General features: G+C 38.3%; 1 protein-coding gene across 1 annotated transcript; it reads right to left on the bottom strand.

Moving 5' to 3' along the window:
* Positions 1 to 379: 379 nt before the first annotated feature.
* On the bottom strand, positions 380 to 20531 carry KLHL38 (kelch like family member 38). Its single transcript, XM_074266055.1, has 4 exons — positions 20301 to 20531; positions 18029 to 19659; positions 4008 to 4113; positions 380 to 2010 (listed from the first exon to the last, which is right to left on the bottom strand). The coding sequence occupies exons 2-4, from the start codon at positions 19376 to 19378 to the stop codon at positions 1721 to 1723; spliced, it is 1746 nt and encodes a 581-aa protein (XP_074122156.1). The 5' UTR covers positions 19379 to 19659; positions 20301 to 20531; the 3' UTR covers positions 380 to 1720.
* Between the last annotated feature and the right edge of the window lie 1317 nt (positions 20532 to 21848).

Here is a 21848-nt window from a genome sequence, read left to right as displayed (position 1 = left end):
AAGCCCTGCTCTGGCTCAACCCTTTCCTTTTATATATGGGGAAACTGAGACTTACAGAGGTAAGTTACTTAAGCTACTAGATAAAATAGCCTACATGGGAATCCCAGTTTTCAAGATTATACTTGGAATCAGGAAATCCTGAGTTCAAATCCTATCTCAGACATTCACTTTTTGCATAATTCCGGACAAAACGTTTAACTTTCCCTGACTTTAGTGGCTTCATTTGTGAAAGAGTCTTTGGACTTTGAGCTCTAAGTCTGATCTTCTAATTCTCAATTTTACATTCTTTCCCTTTTACTGTATGGCTTCCATGTACTGTACTACAAGAAGATTCAAGCCAAAGGCAGAGTTTGAAAAACACAACCAAAAAAAAAGTGAATTTTTTTCTTTTTTTTGAAAAGTGAAAATTTTAATCAAATGATTATGTAGTCAAAACAGTGGGCAATGGACATCTCTCCTCCCAAAGCTCTCTCCTGCTCTTGTGATGTGACAGGATGTTGTAGCACTATACAAAGAAGTGAGGATGCAGCAGGTAAAGTGTAAGAGAGTATCAGAGAGGTATAATTTCCAAACCCATTCACACCCTGAGTCATGTTGCCAATTTGTAAAGCTGTTGAAGATGAAAGGAACTCTAGAAATAGCCAGCATTCTCAGCATAAGGAAGATAGCTGTGTTAGTTAATTTCATTAAAAACTTGCTGGCTCTTTGTTCCCCCAAAGAACAATTCTTTTAGCATGATTCCAAAAAAAAAATTACTGATTTTAATCACAAGGTTACAGTTCATGCTAGGCTGGAAGAAAACATCACTTGGTACCAGTAAATGTTATTCCTAGGTTCATAGAATTTCAAGCTGGAGCAGACCTTAGATATTCTCTAATCTAATAATAATAGCTAACTTTTACATAATGCTTCAAGGTTTGCACAACACATTGCATACATTATCTCATTTCATCCTCACAAGAGCTCAGTGAGGGAGGCACTCCTCCTCCCATTTTACAGAAGACCATAGTGAGGTTAGAGAATTGCTCCCAAATCTTGTAGTTAGTCAGTTTCAGTTATTGGGATTCAAACCCGATTCTAAGCTCAGCTTCCTTTTCACTGCACCCCAATGCTTCCACATGCCCTCTGGAGTTCTAATATGTACAGAGAATGATGTAATTAAGATTAAATAGGAAACCTTTGGTAGGGAAATGTCTTTACCGCTCCTGCCACAGAGCAGTAACTCATCTGGAACTTTAATTTAATTAAATTATTATTTGTTATTGTTGAAGCAATTGGGATTAATTGACTTGCCCAGAATCACACAGCTAGTAAGTATTAAGTGTTTGAAGCTAGCTTTGAACTCTGGTCCTCCTGATTCTAGGATTAGTGCTCTATTATACTGAACCATCTAGCTGCTCTTGGAACCTTAATTTTAGAGAGTTGCTTGGGAGCACTGAGAAATTAACTGATTTGCCCATGACTACATATATAGTGTATGCCAGAGATGGCATTTGAGTACCAGTAAGGCCCTCTAGCCCCCCGAATTCATCATTCTATCTTTTTTGTCATTCTTGGACTTTTCCAGGTCCAGACCACCTACATAGAGGTGAGAGGATCAGAAGAACACAAAATTAGCCCTTTTTCATGTGGTAAGCTTAGATATAATTGGTACAAGGGTCCTACTGTCCCTTCTGAACCTCCTTGTTCTTTCTTTCCACCCATAAGCCTAATGCTTTCTTTAGGGAGATTCAGAAGGATAAAGAAGGCACTGGAGAGTGAGACATCCATGATCAAAGAGTGTATGGGGTAATCTCCCCTGGGATGTCCAAGTATCTGTCTCTGGGTCATAGCAATCAAATGAGTCTGAGTCTTCAATGTTGCTGTCCATGGTGAGCCTCCGACCTCCAGTCACATAGAGCTTGTCCCCAATCACTGTGGCCCCATGGTGCATCCTCCTGTCTTTCATGTCAGCACATTTCACAAATTTGTTGGCTTGAGGGTCATAGGCAAGAAGCCTCCTTGTATAACCTGAGAATAGAATAATGCACTGTCACCTTGGCTTTGGGCTCAGCCCTGTGTTACCATTTTTGTCAACGACTCTGATGAAGACAGACATGCTCAACAAATTTGCACAAGACATAAAACTGGGAGAGGTGGCTAACATGATGGACAAACAGGATCCCAAATAATCCTGACAGACTAGAACAATGAGCTGGATCTACTAAGCTGAAATTCAATCGGGAAAGACACGAAGTCATATATTTGAGTTTAAGAAATTGACTTAAAAATATCAGATGGTTAGTCAGCAGTTTGAAAAAGATCTAGGGGTTTTCAGTGGACAATAAATGCAATCTGAGTCAATAGTGTGATTTTGGTTCTTTTGTATAAATCTGTGTTTTTAGCTGTATACAGAGCTCCCCTGTGAGGGAATAATTCCTTTTGCCAATGTAGAATGACAATCTCTCTTCAACTTAAAGGCTTAGAGAATTGTTTGAGATATAGAGAGCTTAGGCTCCAAGCTTGGGCCCCCAATCCAGTATGGATCAGGGATGAGACTTGAATTTAAGTCTTCCCAACTTTAAGTACAGCTATTTCCCACTCCATGCTCTCTCTCTGTAGCCAGAAAAGCTAATGTAACAGGAGAATACATTTGGCCTGTATTAAGATAACATCTCTCCAGAGTAAGGAGGAATAGTCCTACCTCTTCTGTTGTTCAGTCTTAGTTATCACATTTTTATGAAGGACAGTGATAGGCTACGGATTGTTCATACAAGGGTAATTAGAATGGTGAAGGGATTTGAATTTGTGGTATATGAGGATTGGATGAATGGAATATGGGTTAAAAAAAAAAGAAAAGAGAAAAAGAAGAAAAAAAATCTTCTCTTAGAAAGAGACTTGGATGTACCAGATCTCTTCAAATACTAAAGGCTGGCATACAGAAGAGAGATTAGGCTTTTTCTGTTTGGCCCAAGAAAGTAGAATTAGAAGCCAAGATCAGAAGCTACAAAGAGGCTAATGTGGGATCTCTTTAAGGCCCTTCCTGACAATTAGTGCTAGCCCAACCTAGAAGAGCCTGCCTTGGGAGATGGTGGGTTCCCCATTCTTGGCAGTCTTTGAGCAAAATCTGAATGCTCATTTGTTGGGTGTTTTGTAGTTTTGCCTTTTCTGGAGGCAAGAATTGTACTAAATTTCTTTTGAGGATCCTCTTAATTTGGAAATTCTGGAAATCTTAATCCATTCCAGCTTTGGGAAATAGTTTGTAAAAAGTAAGGGGCCAGGAGACAGAGATGGAAAGATCTAGGTCTGTCTGTCTGGAACATAGGGAGCAGTCAGGGAAATGACATGGATCCAAGGACCAAGAGCTAACTCCAAAACCTTGCAGGCTGTAGGTATATTATTAGGTCAATGGTAAAAAAAATCAAGTGGATTGAGAAAATTATTAAAGGATTTTATTTCTGGCCATTGGATATAGTAAACATAGTACTTGATGGTTAGTTAGCCCTGGTTATTTAGAGTCCAACATATCTTTTTAACTCTTACATATTTATTTATTTATTTTTGCTTTGGGAGGCAGGGTTAAGTGACTCACTCAGACTCACACAACTAAGTGTGTAAGTCTGGACTTAAACACAGGCTCTCCTAATTCTAGGGCTGATGTTCTATTCACTGTGCCACCTAGAACTGACACATTTAAATCTGTTTAAGAACAGGCAGCTGGTGTTCTCTCATTAATGCAATTTAATAATCTTCTTGATTGCTTGTTATTGTAATGATAGAGAAGTCCCTTTTAAAACTAAAACCTAAACTAATGAACATGATATAGTTCTTTAAAGTTTATTTTCAGGAAAGCCCTCTAAAAAGATGTTGCAAGTATCTTCATAATACAGATGAGGGAACTGAGGCTGAGAAAGGTGAAGGCACTTGTCCAAAATCCTCTATGTGTCAGGCAGGGATTTCAAGGCTAGTGCTCTTTCTAATTTCTAAAGCTTTTGGGGACGAATATATGGGTGTACACACAAACTTACCTCCAACAATGATAATTTGGCCCCTGAGCACCACTGCTGGAGCACAGACATTCTTGATCATTCTGGTTTCCATCCTGTACCATGTGTTTCTGGAAATATGGTAAACCTGTAAGAAAAATATGGCAGGGTCATAGAAATCAGAACACAGCATTGTTTTTAAGTCATTGAAGTATATTTTTTATCCAGAATAAAAGAACAGAGGTAATATGATTCCAGGATGATCCCATGATATTTAAAGTTTAATCTTGATGTGGCCAAGAGTTTTTTAAAATGGTCCAATATTTCTGCATAACAAGATTTCATAGAATTGAGACCTGGATCATGTATAGTTGAACTCTTTCATTTTTAATATTTGGCCAGTCACAACTCAGGAACTTGTGTCTTACATAAATGGCAAGTTTCAGAAATAGGGATCCTACCCTAATCTTCCAAATCAAGTACAACTATAGATTTGGATGCTAGCTTCATTCTTGATTCTCTACCCTTTTCTGCTTCCATCCCAGCTTCCCTCTCACCCTAGAGATGCCTTTGTCTCTGTCGTTTCCTCCTTTAATTGGTGAAGAGATAATCCAAAACAGTCATACTCATTTCCTTCTTGACTCTTCTTCCTCGTTGGTCTTTTAAATCTTCCTCACCCAGCCCAACTTTTCAGCTTCCACGTGTAGTCTTTCCCCATTAGAAGATAAGCTCCATGAGAAAAAGAATGGTTTTAGTTTTGTCCTTATTTATATTCTTAGCACTTAGCACAGACAACATAGTAAGTACTCAGTAAATGTTCACTTATCTATCTATCTATCTATCTATCTATCTATCTATCTATCTATCTATCTAATTCATCACCTATCTATATCTAATCTACCTACTTATTTATCCATCTCCCTATAATCCATCTCTCTTCTTTTCTCCCTCTCTCCTCCCTCTCTCTTTCTCCCCTTTTCTTTCCAACAATCTCCTCCCTCCCAATATTTTTCTTTTCTCTTTAGAAGTAACTTTGAAGGTCCCCTCATTTTATCATGAGGAAGTGATGCCCAGAATGTAAAGTGACTGGCTCAGGTTGACACACTTGGCAAATGCTAGAGCTAGAATAGGACAAGAGGTCTTGACTCCCTGTCCTGTTCTCCTGCCCAATATTAAATTGTTTTCTACTCCCTTTTATACCACATTCTCTCCACAGAGCTTTGAATGTATTCCTCTTTAATAGGAAATGTAGAGACATATATACCTTCTAGGCCAGTCTTTCTACCAGCTTCATGCTGGGTCCCTCTCACTTTTCAACATACCCTGAAGGCAAAAAAAGACAGTCTGAGTTTTATTTATTCTATTTGGAGCAGATGGGGTGGCCTTTGAGCCATTTAGTTTGGAATCAGAATCTGAAAGTTAAAAGGCACCTAAAAAGGACCATCTAATCTAGCCTGTACTTGAATGAGAATCTTCATTACAACATAAGTGAGTGTTCAGCCTTGTTCTGGAGACATTTTGTGAATAGGAACCCACCACTTCCTGGAGTAGCCCAATCCACTTTGGGGTAGCTTTAATTGGTATATGGGGCATCTGGGTGCAGTGCTTAGAGCACCCGGAGGAAATCAGAAAGACCTGAGTTAAAAACTGGCCTTAGACACCAGTTGCATGATCCTGTTTACCTCAGTTTCCTCATCTGCAAAATTAGCTGGAGAAAGAAATGACAAACCAGCCAAGAAAACCCCAAATGGGATCATAAAGAGTTGGAAACAACTGAAATTATTCTTATAGTTTATCAGCCTGAAGCTTCAAGGGTTTCCAGAGATCATTTAGCTCAGCCCTTTCATTTTCCGGTTAGGAAATAGAGATAGAGGGTGGTTACATGATTTATTCAAGGACACACATATAATCTCAGAAGCAGAAGGTCCTTTACCTTAAGAATCAGGGGTCTTCCCTTTGAACTACAAGTCTAAACTTCTCTCTCCAGATTTTCACTTACAAATGATGGTAGGAGTTTTTACTTTTATTGAGAAAAGGTTTTTTCTGACTAAATGAAGAAGAGAAAAGGAAAGAATACAAGAGAAAAAAAGAGAAGATGGGTAATATTTCAGCAATGATTCCATGTAAGATAAAAGCTAGAGCTCTGGTAGAGTTGGAGCCTTTCTCAGTCTCCATCTCCTCACATGACAAGTAGGAGTAATAATATCAATTGCCTTAAAGTGATGTGATAATATGTGTAAAGGGTTTTGTAAGCCTTAAAATGCCATATACATGTCAATTCTCCTCCTCCTCTACAATGTTATTAGACACACCTGTGAGATATAATGCTTATAGTGTCCCAACACAGCAGTTGGGAAATACTATATTAGCTAATTATTCTCTATATAAATTTTATGGTGTGAATTTTTTAAAATAACAAAGGAAAGTAACATTTATATAGTGTTTAATTTGTACTACATACTGTGCTAAACACTTTATAATTACTAAGTCACTTGATCTTTATAACAACGCAGGAAGGTGGCCCCACTTTTGCGGCTGAGGAAACTGAGGCAAGATGGAGGTTAACTGACTTGTCTAGGGTTTCATAGCCAGTAAGTGTTGAAGTCGAATTTGAACTCACATCTTACTGATTCCAAGTCCTGTACTCTATCCATTGAGGCACTCAGATGCCCCATAGAAAGAAATCTAAATTGAAGAGAATCCATCAATAGTTTCAATGGCAACTTGGGGATTATCGATATGTTATAATTTTCATATGAATACACTGAATTATGGAAATATATTACAAGTAGAATCTCTTTCTTTGGAAGACTTGATAGAATAATTTCTTGTTAGTCGAAGATTATATAGAAAAGACCTCATCTGAAGGTAGGAAGATGCACTGGATGGAACTCTAGAAATTTTATCTTGGCCTTTTGATTCAATGAATTGAGGAAGTAATAATGTTTTAGAAGGGTTGTAAAAGTAGTAAGACAAACCACAATGTTAATAATCATTTTTGGAAAAGACTTGAAAATACTCTTAGGAAAAGTTAATCTAGATTGTATTTTACCCAGGCGAGTAAACATTATAGTCCCTGTCATTTTTTTTCTGAGACTGTATTGGGTACAGTTTCATGAACATAGTAATAATAAATATATATATATATATATATATATATATATATATATATATATATATATATATATATATATATATATATATATAACTTTTTAAGGTTTCAAAGTGGAATATATATATGCTAACTCATTTGATCCTCATTTGAATTAATATTTTTTTTTTCTGGACAATTTTAACCATTTCTTGGAAAGTGGGTGACAAGTTACCCTGAAGAAGAGAAGACTTGTCATGGGTTCTGAAGGAAGTAGGATAGCTATATTTAAGTAGTCAAGGACAGGTAAGTGGGAAAGGGATGGTACAATTTCCATTTGTGCTGAGAGGGCAAAGCCAAGAGACTAGAAGATGGAGATGCAAATTTGGGTTCAATAGAAAGACAAATTCCTTACAATTAGAACTATCCAAATATAGATGAACTTTGTCAGAAGGGGATGAGTTACCTATTATTGGGAGTCATCAAGTAGAAGCTATTAGGGAAGTTGTAGAGGGGATTAGAGTAGATTATGAGTACAAAAGGAGTCACTATGACCATGTGGCTACCACAAAAGCTAGTGTAATATCAGGTCTAGTGTCTAGACTAAGAGGATAGCAATCATGCTATACTCTGGTAATGTGCTTCCATTCTGAGTGCCATATTTTAAGAAGGATGTCAGTGAGTTTGAGAATGTCTAGAAGAGGACATTAGGGTGGTAGATAATCTTGAGATCCTCACTCTCATCATCTTCAGTAATGTTTACAAAATGCTTTACAAATATTACCTTACTCTATCTTCCATTTTACAGATGAAGGGACTGAGGCATATTAAATCATGTCATATAAAAACTGATTGAAGGAGTCAACTATGTTTAACTTGAAGAACAGAAGACTTACTTGAAAATTATAAGTCTTATAATATTTGAAGAGTTATTAGGTGGGAAGAGGAATTTCATTTATTTATTTGTGTGTTTATTTGTTTGTTTGGGGGGGGGTTCCTTAGCACTGGAGGACTTTAAGCAGAAGAGACATACATTGATCTTGTCTGTCATAATTGAGTCGTCTCTTATTCAGGTAAGAATTTAAGTAGAATTGGCCTCTGAGGTCCTTTCCAATTCTGAGATCCTGTAGCCCTAGAGTGTCAGCCATTTTCCCATGTGGAACTTAGAAAGAGTATCTAGTGGTAGAGTCAGGAGCAAAGCTTGGGTTGACATGATAGGAATATGAATAGCAAACCCCACTCAATGTAAGTTTTGAAGCCCAATACCCTGTTTCCCAAACCAAACCCCACAGTTGTGCTTAAAAATCCCAACCTGCTTCATCAAGTAACTCTAAACATTCATCTTCAATATGTTTGAATGACTTGAAATTCCCATTTCAGAGCCAGGGCTAAGAAGCCAACAAAAGCATCTGAACCTACTACTTTAAATTTTTTTTCCATTACTCCAACTGAAAACAGCCACATGCATTATACTTCTTGGCCCTGTGGTTTGTTTGATTGTATCATTTAATTTTTGAAAGGGTAGCATGGATGATTCAGAGGTCTTCAGGGTGATATTGTGCTCTTTTCTTCTTTGCTGAGCAAAGAGAAGACCAAATCCCAAATCTCTTTCTCTCCCTGTGGGAAAGTAACAGAATAGGGGAAGAAGGATGATCAAAGGGAATGGGTTGGCTATGAGAGGAGGTGCCCTTCAAACTCACATGGCATCACGTAGGCATGGGATGCCATGAATAGGGGATAAAAATTCCTCATTACACCTGCCTTCTATAGTTACAGGTTGGAGAAAACCAGAGGTGATTCCATCTGTTCATCTAAATGAAACAGAGTTTGTAAAAGTCTGTTGGTAATGGGGAAGTAATCAGCCTGAGGATTAGCTAAGAACAGGCTAGACAAAGGATGAGTCAGTAAAGTATGAGTAATAAGAAAAACAAAGCTTAAGTTAGTTAAGATCAAGAGTAGGAGGGGAGCATTTCGGGGGAGGTGAACTTAGAATAGGCACCTACGAAGAACCCATTTAGACAGACTTCCTTATGTGAGAACCAGGGAGAAAGAACAATCATTTCAGATTGTTAGGGAACTGATGGGGATTTCAGTTGTGTGAATTCAAAGGAAAGAGAGAGATGGAAAAGAAGCTTTAAAAATACCTGTTTTCTCAAAAGTCAAAATTTAGAGATAATTCTAACGAAATAGCTCTTGGTAAGCTTAAGAGGAAATGTAATAGAAAGGGTGCCAGATTTTGAGTCAGCTAATCTGGATTCAAATCATGGCTTGGATACTTACTAGCTGTGTGACTTTGGGCAAGTCCTTTCAACTGCCAAGTCTGTAAAAATTATCTGTAAAATGAAGGATTTGAATTAAATGCCATTTAATGTCTTTTCCAGCTTTAAATCTATGATTCTATGATCTATGGAGGGCAGCCAGGTAGCATAGTGCATAGAGTGACAGGCTTGGAGGAGGGAAGACTAGTTTTCCTGAGTTCATGTTAGATCTTACTAGCTGTGTGGCCTAAGCAAGTCACTTCACCCGGTTTGCTTCAGTTTCTTTATCAGTAAAATAGACTGTTGTGACAAACATTATCTTTGCCACAAAGAACCAAGATGGGGTCACAGAGACAAGAATAAAAACAACAGAACTGAATGATCTGTATGATTTCACAAAAAAATGAAGGTAGAAATAGGGAAGAATTAGGAAAAGAAACCAGTTTTATCTCTTACCCATCTTTCTATTTATTATCCGGGGAATAGAAATCAAATCCATACAACTACAACTGGAAAAGGAACGACCATTTGCCATTTTCCAGTTTCACTCATCATTTCTGTGGCTGTTTAGGACAAAGTTCTCTTCCTTAGCCATCATTCCCTAGTAAATGCCATATCCTAATAGTAGAATGTAAGCTAGAGTTAGAGAATTCATGTTTCTTTTGTTTTTGTCATCTAAGAAGCTAGCATAGTGCCCAATACATATTAGGCATTTAATAAATGCTGGTTATTAATTGAATCTGAGGAGCCAGAGGGAGAAAGACCTTGGCTGGGGAAGGACTTATTTGCCTATATGCATATAGTAAATGCTCCCTAATGATTCATAGATATAGTAAAGTATTTCCTTGGTCTTGAATGATGTTACTGGTGACTTACTAGTGATGTGGGGAAATAGGGGAAAATAAAGGAGCGGGGTCCCAAGGCCATTATCAAGAGCTTTGACTGGTTTTGCAGGTGATAAAATGGGAAGACTTAAGTAGCTCAGGGCAATGTACTTACAGGCAATTCTGCTTTTTAGGACAGGGTCTACCTGTAGAGTATTTGGTAGAGGATTCAACTTGTTATGTGATGAGCTACTCAGGCAGGGTTCAAACATGTCAGTGATTAGGTCAAACACCCCACTAGGAAAAGGTAATCTCTCCTCAGATAAATGGGGACTGAACTGGCATTCAAGCAAATGCTAAATCCAAAGATCAGGCTAAGTCAGAACTGAGTTTCTTTGGAACATCAAAATCCAAAGAGTTGAAAGAGTCCGAAGCAAAACTTCATCTAAAGGGGTAAAGAATAGAGCTGGAGGCTATCACCGGGTCAGGAGGTAAGATACAAGGGGAGAAGAGGGATCTGACCTATTTTTCTAAACCTTTCATAGGAGCTGCCTACGTTCCAATTCCCAACTCATGGTGATAGGTTGGAGGTGCGTGAACTGGCTCTTCCATATCTCCTTCTGATTTAGCTAAGACTGTCAGATTGCGGTCTTGGACATCATCCCACTCCTCAGAATTTCTCACCAGACCTTCAGGCTATGATATGACATGAGTGGAAAGTTCCTGTCAAATCCAGTATATAATTATGGTCTGACTTCCATCTTTTATTCTCAGATCTGTGTCCATCGTCTATCTAGCCTCCCAGAAGGATATCCATGCACCGACTCTTCCCCAGTTTAGGTCAACCTGCCTTCATATAGGACAGGAAACTCAATAGACTTGTTGGAGGCCTATTGCTGGAGGATCAGTTTCAGGAGGTCTGAGATTTCAGGATGTGAAGTTTTAGTCTTTTAAAAAAGGGCTTGTTAAGATGAAGGAGTCATTTTTATATACATTTAGGATTCAGTAATAGTATGTCTTGCCCACAGACCAAGAATGACAATGACCTGATGCAAAGAATGCACAAACTTATGCAGGCATTGATGGGCAGAAGGAGATTCTGAAAATTATCAAGATTGTTGTACTCAATGTGGACAATAATGAGATCTCATTCTCTCTTGAGAAAGTGTCTCCAGACTTCAAAGGCATTCTTAACTCTGAGCCAACCTTTCTCTCAATCAATAATAATTAATGACTTCCTCATCTGTGGAAGAGTTGGTACATATATACCCATCTGAAAGGCTAGATTGTAATAGTATAGCATAGTACAATATAGTAATAAAAGAGTATAGCATAGTATAATATACAGAGCACAGAGAAATATAGTGAGTATAGTTTTCTTCTATAGTTCACTATAAGTTGGTTAATGTCTATGCAGGGTTGAGAAAACAGAGGAAGGTGGTATGGACTGTAAGACCCATATGATAACATCAGATACAGTGGAGTAGCCTCCACTAGGAAAAGTTTCTATGGTTCTCAGTATATCATATAGGTAGGAACAGAGAGAAACTAGTTCCTTGGATTAAATGTACCTTCCTTTGCTTCTGAAATTTATTGGAGAACTTTTATATTATACCGGAAATAGAGGTTCTGTTAGGTCAGAAAGCCTGGAAATAAAGATAGGATGGAGCTTCATGAATATGAAGAGTTACAGAAGAACTTCTGAGGAGACAGGAGTCTCTCCCTTACTGCAGAATGAATCTGCTTTGCAAGAATCTGTTTGTGTTCTCTGGCAACTATCACATGTTTTAGGAACCCTACCTCCTTCTGAAATCAGCATTTCTTCAATTTGGCAAGCAGTTGCTTGTGGTGTTAGGTGCAAGAGAATAGCTTAGATCAATTCTGAGTGCTAGGCAGGAACCCAGGAGTATATGCATGAGCACATGCTGCCACTCCCGGTTAAGGAAATCTTAAAATACCAATTTCATGAACTTACACTAATAAGAAGTGGCAATGCACAAACCAAGAAGCATCCATATCAGTGACAATCTGGCTTTTGTTCATTTTCCCTATGTATCCAGATCAGCTTGTATTTGTGGAAGTACAATTTTTTTTATATGTATCATCACTTCTGCTATTTTATATTTCTGGCTACTGATGAAATAGATAGCTCTTATGAGACAATATAGGCAAAGTATTTTTTATTTTATATATATATATATACACACAATATATATATGTATATATATATATACTATATATATATATATATATATATATATATATATATTGTATATATACATGTTATTATGTGGTTTAGGAAATGGCAAACTATTCCAGTCTCTCTGCCAAGAAAACCTTTAGAATTATTACTGTGTTGTGGACTTAAGAGTCAGAAAGTCCTAGGATAGAATGCCACAGATTCACCTGCTAGCTGTCTTATTCTAGTTTTCAAAATTCCTAAGAAGTAAACTTGATCATTCTGTTGAATGGAATCTGTAAAAATAACTTCTCTTTTGCCACCAAACTAAATATATCTTATTGGTTCTGCCACAAGGGAGGGAACCTGAATTAGGAGTCTTAAAGAGCAGGGGAATATCTAGATTGTTTAATGGCAGCCAACAGGTTCTCAATATTATTGGGAAGAGATATCATATTTGGGATTATCTTCTCTGGTCCACAATAAAGTTCATAAAATTCAAAAAGACCCTTAAGTCCACCATAACTGATGGAAGAGCTGGGCCCTAAATACTCCAGGATTCTGGCAGTTTGATCTCAAATGTAAGAAATAGGTAAGTGTTGGGAAGGATATTAGGATGAGGGATGGTACAGCTTGAAGGAGTAGCCTGCTCTGCCATTTATTACTTGTGTGATCTTGGGCAAATTACTTAACCTTTTTGGAATTTTTTTTCCTCATCTGTAAAAGAAGGTGGTATACTGGATGGCCATTAAGGTTACAGTATTATAACTCTTTATCCATGAGAGATCTTATTATCCCTTCTTCTAGTGGCAGGAATGCACTGGATATGGTACACATTGATTTATCCCAGCTCTCTTCCACTGTTAAATGGACTCTCAAAGATAGACTGTAATAGACAGCAGAAAGGTCTTCAGCTACCTATAAATGCAGATATCGAAACATACACACTACCATATAAACCGGGGCTAAGTTGGTAGCAATATTTTTTCCTATTGATTCGTTTCAGATGGGGAGGGAAAATCTTCTAAAAACTGACCCACCCAGGCAAGAGGATTACTGCTGAAGACTGACTTAGAGTCAAGAAAGAGTTGCATATTCTATCAGCATTCCTTCCTCTGCTGGAGTCAAGTCCTTGGTTAGCAATCTTGGCTCTAAACAGATATGGAATGGGGAGTGTTTCTGAATTCCTAAAGGAAACCCTCAAAATTGTCCATTAGAGGTCTATTTTCAGTGACCCAGCAGGCATTCTGCCTTGTTGGCATGCTACCAGGAAAACTCCATTGGCCTGGACTTTGGGAAATACCCAGGGGAGGAGGTCCAAATAAGCAAGGAACCCTGGAATATTCTCATCCCATCTCCTGAAAGAACCTGGGGCATTCTAGGAACCATTAGGGAAACTGGTACCAGTGTAGCTCAAGCCAATTTCTTAAAGTGGCAGATGCATCTTGCAGAGTAGCAATTTTATCAGAAAACTGTACTGTCACCAAAGTTCCAGAGTCTCTGGAAGCCCCTACTAGAGAATTTTCATTATGGCTCTAATGTTGTCAGTCATAGGTTCTCTGCCTTTGGATCTCAACCATGCTGCAATATCCCTGCTGCCAGTGCTGGTAGTTAGGAAGAGTACCAGGGCTGGAGAGGCATAATCCCTCCCTAGTGAAGGTGGGCCAAGGATACCCATTGAGAAAAGTCATGAGACCAGGCAAGGTTGATGCTGGTGCTCCTTTGAAATGTCCCAATCCAAAGGAGTAAAAACCAAAGCAGGAAAGTGGTTATTGAAGCGAAAATTCAAGCAAGATTCTAAGGAAGGTAACTTTGTTTGATTAAACCTGTAGCCCCAAAGCTTCTGCTTTTTTAGTGATTTAGTTATAGGGTCCTGACCCTAGAGTGATAATGTCTATCTGTTCAGTTTTTTGGTGTATGAATATCATCCAATATCCTTTTGAGGTGCTCATTTTGCTTGACTTGATTGGGCTCCCAGGAGATATGTCAGGCAGCTATGATTGTAATGCCAGAGAAACTGAGGCAAGATAGAGATTAGAGAGTTTTTTTTTTAATATTTTATTAATTGGAGAGTTTAATTGACTGGATAGGACTCTCGTCTCAAAGTATCCAGTAATGAATGGGGGAACGCTAAACACTTTTATAGCTCTTCAGACAAAGGGAAGGAAAAAGCGGGAAAATCAGGATGGGGGAAGTTATAAATTTTTACTAAAAGCCAGAGTCAGGATGTTTGAATAACAGAAGTCAAGATGTCAGTGAAGTATCCCTGATAGTCTTATCTTTTGGAATATCTTAGAGGGGCAGTGTCATAAATTCTTGGGGGCAGAAGGAGCTAGGAGTCAGGAAGTCTGATCTGCTCCTCTTCTCCCATTGACAATTTATAACCTTAGAGCAAATGGTCCTCAGTCTTAAGGAACCAGGGGGGTTTTATGACTTAGGGGACTGAGGCAGGACAGTTAAGGAAACTGAGATAGAACAATTCATGGAAACTCAGTCAAGACAATGAGGGAAACTACTGCAGGGAAACTGAGGTAGAACAGCTCAAGGAGACTGTGGCACAACATGATGTATAATGGATTTTGTCTATCCAAGGCTATGAAAGTAGTCAATTTAGGAAAGTTTTAACAAGGAAACATATTATTCAAAGGAAGTAGGTGGGTTTCCATACACTTAGCTGTTTCTTGCAACACTGTCATCCTCAAATCATCAACAATAGCTGATACCCTCAGTCCTTGAAAGCCCCCAAAATAGTCCCATCTCCCCTCTTTGGTGTTAGGAGAAGTGACCATAACAGAAATGAATACTGCTTCCAGCTTAAGGTGTTCCTGACATTTCACTAGAGTATAGAAGTTAGAGAGGAAATTCAACATGAACTGTGAGAAAACGTCAATTATTATTTCAGTCAACTAAGCCATTACAGCCAGTAGAATGAAAAGAATTATGGATTTGGGTTCAAGTTCAGGCTTTGTCATTTACTAGATGTGTGATCCTCACCTGTAAAATGGGCTAATCATATCTCCTACTTTAATGGGCTACTGTGAGGATAAAATGAGATATATTGTATGGAAAGCATTTTATAAGTATAAAGTATCATGTAAATGTTAGTTTTTGAGTTTGTATCTGATTAGCGTAGGTTTCTATTGAGTAAAAAGAATGGTTAAAGATGCTAATAGAAAATAGGGAGAGGAAAACCTTTTTAACATTCTAAATGTTTTAGATGTATTAACTAAGCTTCTTTGATGGCAATTAATGTAAGAACAATCTTTTATCACCCATTTCAAATCCCAGTCTTGGGGGTATTATCTGACTACCATGCCTAGAACTGAATGTTCTATGCTGGAAAGAGAATTGAATTTGAAAGTAATGGATCTGGCTTTTAGTTAGTTATTTCCTGTATGATTTTGAACAAGTCCCTTAAAATTTCTCGGTCTGTTTCTACACTTGAAAGATAAAGGGATTGAATCAGATGATCTAATTCTCAATTCATGCATAATTTATTTCTTTTTCCTCATTTATTATCAGTAGATTTCAGAAGCAATTAGGTGACACAATGGATAGAGTGTTGGGGTTAAGGTCAGGAAAACTCAAGTTCAAATCCAGTTTCAGAAAGTTCCTAATTTTGACCTTGAGTGTGAGAAATGATTCATTTGAACCCTTTCTCTATTCCAATTAGTATCAGCCAGTTTGATATAATTCCATAGGGGTAGTGATTATAAGTTATAATTAGGCCCCAGAGCCTGAATTGTAGATTGTGAGTTTACTTGCTAACTAGAGGTCTTCTACCCTTTTTCTTCCTTGTTATAGTGACCAAGCCCAGTATGGCAAAGGTGACTAAATAACATGGAAAGTCCCCCAACTTATTTTTGTATCTCTGGGTCACTCTCTGTTGACCAACATGAGCAGGAGACCATCTTATGATCACTTAGTCAGTGGAGATGTTCCATCCAACCCAAGACTTCCCTACTGATATATCAATTTTTTTTTGGCCCTCAGAGCAATGTCTATCAACCAATGGGATTCTGTATTTTGTGAAGCCCTTCTCAAGTATACTATCAAGCCTTGAGGAAGGGGTCATATCAGATCATGAGGAAAATGTAGGGTCCTCTTCAGTAGAAGGGAAAATGGATCCTTTAATAAAGTGCCAATGGATCAATTTCTTTTATTATAGGTTGGACAATTTAAAACTCTACAATGGTAAGTCATTTAACCTTTCTCAACCTCAGTTTCTCCTTCTGCAAAATGGGGGTGAGAGTACTTACCTTCCAGTGTTGTTGTGAAGATAAAACAAGATAAAATATGAAAAGCATATCACCCACCTTAAAGAACCCTATAAATACTAAGTATCCCTATTATTTGGCATTTATGGTTGTCTTGTATTGCTGATTGTTTTTGCTATATATGCAGGTATATCTGATTGCTTGTTTTCTTTCATTCTTAGTCAAGGTACAGTGTGTCTGATCGTGGCTGATCAGACCAATATGAGCCCAGAAGACTTTACCACAGGTTGGGCACAAATAGTCTGTGTGAACAATTGGGTGGATTCTCTAAATCTGTGTATCTCACATTTCCTTAGAGCTACTTCAATTCTGTTTTACTCATAGAGCGCAGCTCCTTCTCTGATGGGGGGACACTAAAGTGGACTCTCCTGTGTCAGTTTTTCCCATGTCGTGGAATTAGTTCCAAAGTTCTTCAGAGAGAACTTGAGAATGTATCACTTTATATACACACTAACATATATTTATGTGTTGGACTACCATTAAATACAAAGTGCTAATAGAGTTGCAGATACAAAGTAGCATATGATACAATGGCTTTTCTCAAGGAATTTATGATTTCCTTGGAAGATTTTTTAAATGCACTGACAGAGATTTCATGGTGTAGTACATCGAGTACTGGACTTGGAGATAATATCTGAGTTCAGATCTCATGTCTGACACTTACAAGTTTGGGCAACACACTTAATATTTTCAATTCCTCATTTATAAAATTAGGGGGTTGGATTCAGTGAGTGCTAAGATTCCTTGTAGCTCAAGCCTATGAACTTAAGACATATATAATCTTCACTTTGAAACTCAGTGGAGACTTGGAATCAGTATCTGCCTTCAAAAACTTATAATCTAATTGGGAAGATTGCATGTACATATGTATGTGTGTGTGTGTGTGTGAAAATGTATACACACATATAATACAGGGCATAGTGAGGTGAATATATCATATATACTTTAAACATATTTGATGTCTTTCCAATTAGAATGTGAGTTCCTTGAAAGTAAGCATCATATGTTATGTTACTTTTCATCCCTAATAGCCACTAGCGCTTTGTATGGGACAGGAGCCTAATGTGTGTAAAATTGGAAACTCACTGAAAGGCAAAAGTCTTTCTTTTAGTGACATCTAATGATACTTAGAAAAATAAATATAGAGTAGACAGAATTCTGGACTGGGACTTGGGTTCAGATCCTGTCTCTGACACTTATTGGTTGGTTGTGTGAGTGTGGGTGAGTCACTTAGTCATTTTAAGCCTCAATTATTTTTATCTGTAAAATGGGGATGATATGACTCAGTACTTACAGTCTCTCATAGGACAGCTTATAAGGATCAATTGAAGTAATATATGTAAGTTTGTAAGGTTCAGTATAAAGTAATATATAGCCTTAAAGTGCTATATAAATGTCTCATATATTTATAAAAGTTGCTAAGAATAAGTTTACCTGTATGAGTCGTACAGGATTTTGCATAATGTCTTCTCCTCCAAAAAGATAAAGTCTTTGGTCTTTCACAGCTACTGCAGGGTGAAGGACAGCTACAGGCATGCTGGCCATAGTCTCCCAGACATTGTAGATACTGTTGTACCTCTCCATGGAACTCATTGTCTCCTGGTTTTCTCCAATTCCTCCAATGGAGAAGATGTAATTTTTATAGGCTGTACTTCTGTGGGAGTATCGTGCCACCAGCATGGGTTCCCCCAGCCTCCACTGATTGAGTTTCAGGGAGAAGATGTAAACATTGTGACTGACTTGTTGCTTCCCAACCCCAACAGACATGCCCCCCAGTATGTAGGCACTGCTATGCAAGGTGACTGCAGAGGCTTTGTAAAGGCGAGCTGGGAGCTTGGCAAGGCATTGCCACTGGCCAGTCTTCTCATGGTATAGCAGGACTTCCCTGGTGGTTTGCTGATTGTCCTTTCTGCCTCCCAAGAGGATGAGGAAATCCCGGTGAGAATCTCTCCGGGGGACATGCCATAGTGGCTTGAGGTCTGGGCTGCCAGTGCCATACAAAGAAAACACTTGTCTCCTCACCATCTCCAGGATGGCTTGACATGCTGGTGAAGACTGAAGGAGAGAGTCGTTGACAATGAAGTGGAAGAAGAAGGTTGGGTGGACATATTGGAGCCTGACTTTTTTGAATAGTTCTTGGATATATTCTTTCCGGGCCTGGAGGTCATGTCTGATCCAGACCATTAATGTTTCGAATACTTCTTCTTCCTCACCACAGAGTTTATCATCTCCCAAGTAGTCACTCAGTTCCAAGGGACATAGCTCCTTTAAGTCTTCTGATAAGGATACTTCTGGGAAACACCTTAGGGCCATGGATCTGGCTTTCTGTTTGAGGCTCTCACAACTCAAATTGTCAGAGAGTCTGATCATACTAAGGCAGTTGCTAGGGGTTAACTGCTTCTGAAGATATAATGAACAGGCTTCAAAAAGTCTGAGATACTGCAACATGGATGCAGTCTCCATCAAATGTAGGACATTCTCTACAGTGATGTGAATCTCCCCAGTGTACACATACAGGATGATCTGGTGCAAAGTATTAGCATCAATGCCCTTTAAATCAATTTTGGCCTGAGTGCTCTCTCTGAAGTTGCTGCAGAACATTGCCTGGAAGTAAGGGCTGCTGGATGCCAAGACATTTCTGTGGCAGGGGACTTCACAGTTTCCAATGCATATAATCACATCAATCAGGACCCTTTTTTGTCTTAAAACATTCAGCTGTCTCAAGAGATCAGAGGAGTAATCCTCATCTTTGAAAAGTAGACCCTCAGGTGACTCCCCATCCATCTTAAAGCAATGGATTGTTACAAAGTCAAATCTTGGTACCTTGCCTTGGATATTCAGCTACAGGTGAATCAAGGCAGACCATCTATGCCTGTCTCAATCTCTTGAGTCTTACAGTTTTCAGTATAAATATTGATTAGCAAAGATGGGGAAATAAAAATCACACTGTGTCTAAATCCCTGAAATTTACTGGTTTATTTTTTTTATTTCTCTTGTCATTTGCTTGTTATTGTTGTAGCCAAAGTGAACAAATCAAAACTTGGAAGCTGGGGTCTTCTGCTTATCTGGCAAAAAAAATGTACAAGTTGCCTATTATTTAACTGCCTGGGGCTGAAATGTTAACCCAAATCATCTCAGAATTACAGAACATTAAAGTTGGAAGAGAATTTACAGATCATCTATCACAACTTCCTCATTTAACAGAGGATGAAACTGAGGCTTTGGGAGAGAAAGTGATTTGTCCAAAGTCACACAGACAATAAGTAGTAGAGCCATGACTTGAATACATATCTCCACTCCAGACCCTAAGGCTCTTTTCATTGCCCTACAGTGAGGTAACAGTTAATTTCATCTTGCACACTAGAAGTATTTTTTTTTCACGGTTTTCAACAGATTTGTCATCCAGCAAATGCATGCATCTCTTCCTGGGTCTTAATCATTCCCCAAACATGTAATGCTGGCAACTCTGCTCTCCAGTAACAGATAGATTCAGTGAAGAAAATAAGTGAGAACCTTGTTTTTTTTTTTTTTTTTTTTTTTTTTTAAACCATGGCTTCTTGTTGCCTCCCCACCCCCAAACTCCCTTTTTGGCTAATGTGATAAATAAATAACAAAGACTGAGCAAATTTCTGGCCTGGATTTGATGGTTTTTGGTGACAACTGACAGCTTCTACCTGCAGGGTAATTGAATGATAGAGATATTTACCTTCTGCTTTTTGCCCCCGACATCCACTGACTCCTGAGCGGTTTATGCTCCCTTGAGATTTTCCATCATTAGGACACAAGTGAAATTGTAAACCGAGGACTTTCCTTCAGCTGGCAAGTGATTTATACAGGGCGATTTCAGGATTTGTTTATTCTGACGTTATTTTCTCTGCCTTCAGGAGCTTTGTGAAAGAACTACTGGGCAGAGAGACATTGTATACATTCCATGACTAAGAATAGTTGCATATGTACTTTCCACTGTTCTCACATGTGACTTTCCAGTTGCCTTTTGCAACAAGTTGAGCTGGGCTGGCATGAGGCACGCATGCCCAGGGGATGTTTTGCTGGCTAGTGTTTACATCAATAAAAATAGAGCCTGAGATGAAGCTTCTCTTTTATAAAAGACCTTGCTGCCCCCTTGGAATATCCTGAGGCCCTTATTCTGAAAGTGCCTGGGAATTTGAGAAGTCTGTAAATAGGCTTCAGGGCTTCCAATCACCAGCTTCCTTCTAAGCCCAGCTCAGGTGCACCCAGGTTGGGAGGCCTTTTTCATTCTCTCAGTGATTAATTAGCCTGTTTTCTCATTGGAAATTACTTTGTGTATACTTTGCACATTCTTGCTTGTTGAACAGGTTGTACCCTCCTTGTCCCAGCAGAATGTAAACTCTTTGAGGGGAGAAACCAGTTTGCTTCCACTTTTGTATCCCTGTCTAGCATAGTGTTGAGAAAATTGTTCTTTTCTTTCCTTTTTGTTTATTCATTTATGTGTGTGTGTGTGTGTGTGTGTGTGTGTGTGTGTGTGAGGTAATTGAAGTTGACTTGCTCAGGATCACACAGCTAGGAAATGATAAATATCAGGTCCTCCTGACTCCAGAGCTGGTGTTCTTATCCACTGTGTAACTTGGGGTCCCCCAAATTAATAATATGATTATTAACAATAGAAATTTTAAAAAATCAATGTGTTCTAGTCATACATGTATATTAACTTTTAAAATACACATTTCCTTATGAATCATTTTGGAATAGAAAAATCAGAACAAAAGGGAAAAACCACGGGAGAGAAAAAGAAAAAAGAAGTGAACATAGCATGTGTTGATTTACATTCAATATCTATAGTTCTTTTTCTGGATGCTGATGGTTTTTTTTAGCTAGAGTTAGTTACTGGGATGGCCTTGGATCACTGAACCACTAAGAACCAAGTTTTTTATAGTTGATCATTGCACAATTTTGCTGTTACTGTATACAATGTATTCCTGGTTCTGCTTATTTCACTCAGCAATGATAGAAATTTTTAATGCCAAATGTATTATACACTTTCACTCCCTAAAATGTCAAAATTTTAGCAATGTCCTTGACTTCCTACTCTTAAGATATTTATTCTTGATTTGGTTGAGCTGAACCGCACCTTTGGTCCCCACATTTTGAGATCTTATGGGTGAACTTGGCTCAGACTGGATCTAGATCTTTCTTATTCTTTCCCTTTTCCATTGGGATTCATGGCATGAAGTGCAAAATAACCAGAATGAAATGGCTTTCCTTTTCTGGATTG

This window comes from Sminthopsis crassicaudata, chromosome 1 (genome assembly GCF_048593235.1).
Source record: "Sminthopsis crassicaudata isolate SCR6 chromosome 1, ASM4859323v1, whole genome shotgun sequence".
Classification (NCBI taxonomy): domain Eukaryota; kingdom Metazoa; phylum Chordata; class Mammalia; order Dasyuromorphia; family Dasyuridae; genus Sminthopsis; species Sminthopsis crassicaudata.
This window is presented reverse-complemented; position numbering and strand designations above follow the sequence as displayed.

Excerpts from the sequence above, each read along its gene's own strand:
- KLHL38 (XM_074266055.1), bottom strand. The coding sequence starts at position 19,378 with ATGGATGGGGAGTCACCTGAGGGTCTACTTTTCAAAGATGAGGATTAC. Across the intron at positions 4,114-18,028 it reads ATCCTGTACGACTCATACAG|GTTTACCATATTTCCAGAAA; the intron begins GTAAACTTATTC and ends TTTTTCTTACAG. Across the intron at positions 2,011-4,007 it reads CCAAATTATCATTGTTGGAG|GTTATACAAGGAGGCTTCTT; the intron begins GTAAGTTTGTGT and ends TTCTATTCTCAG.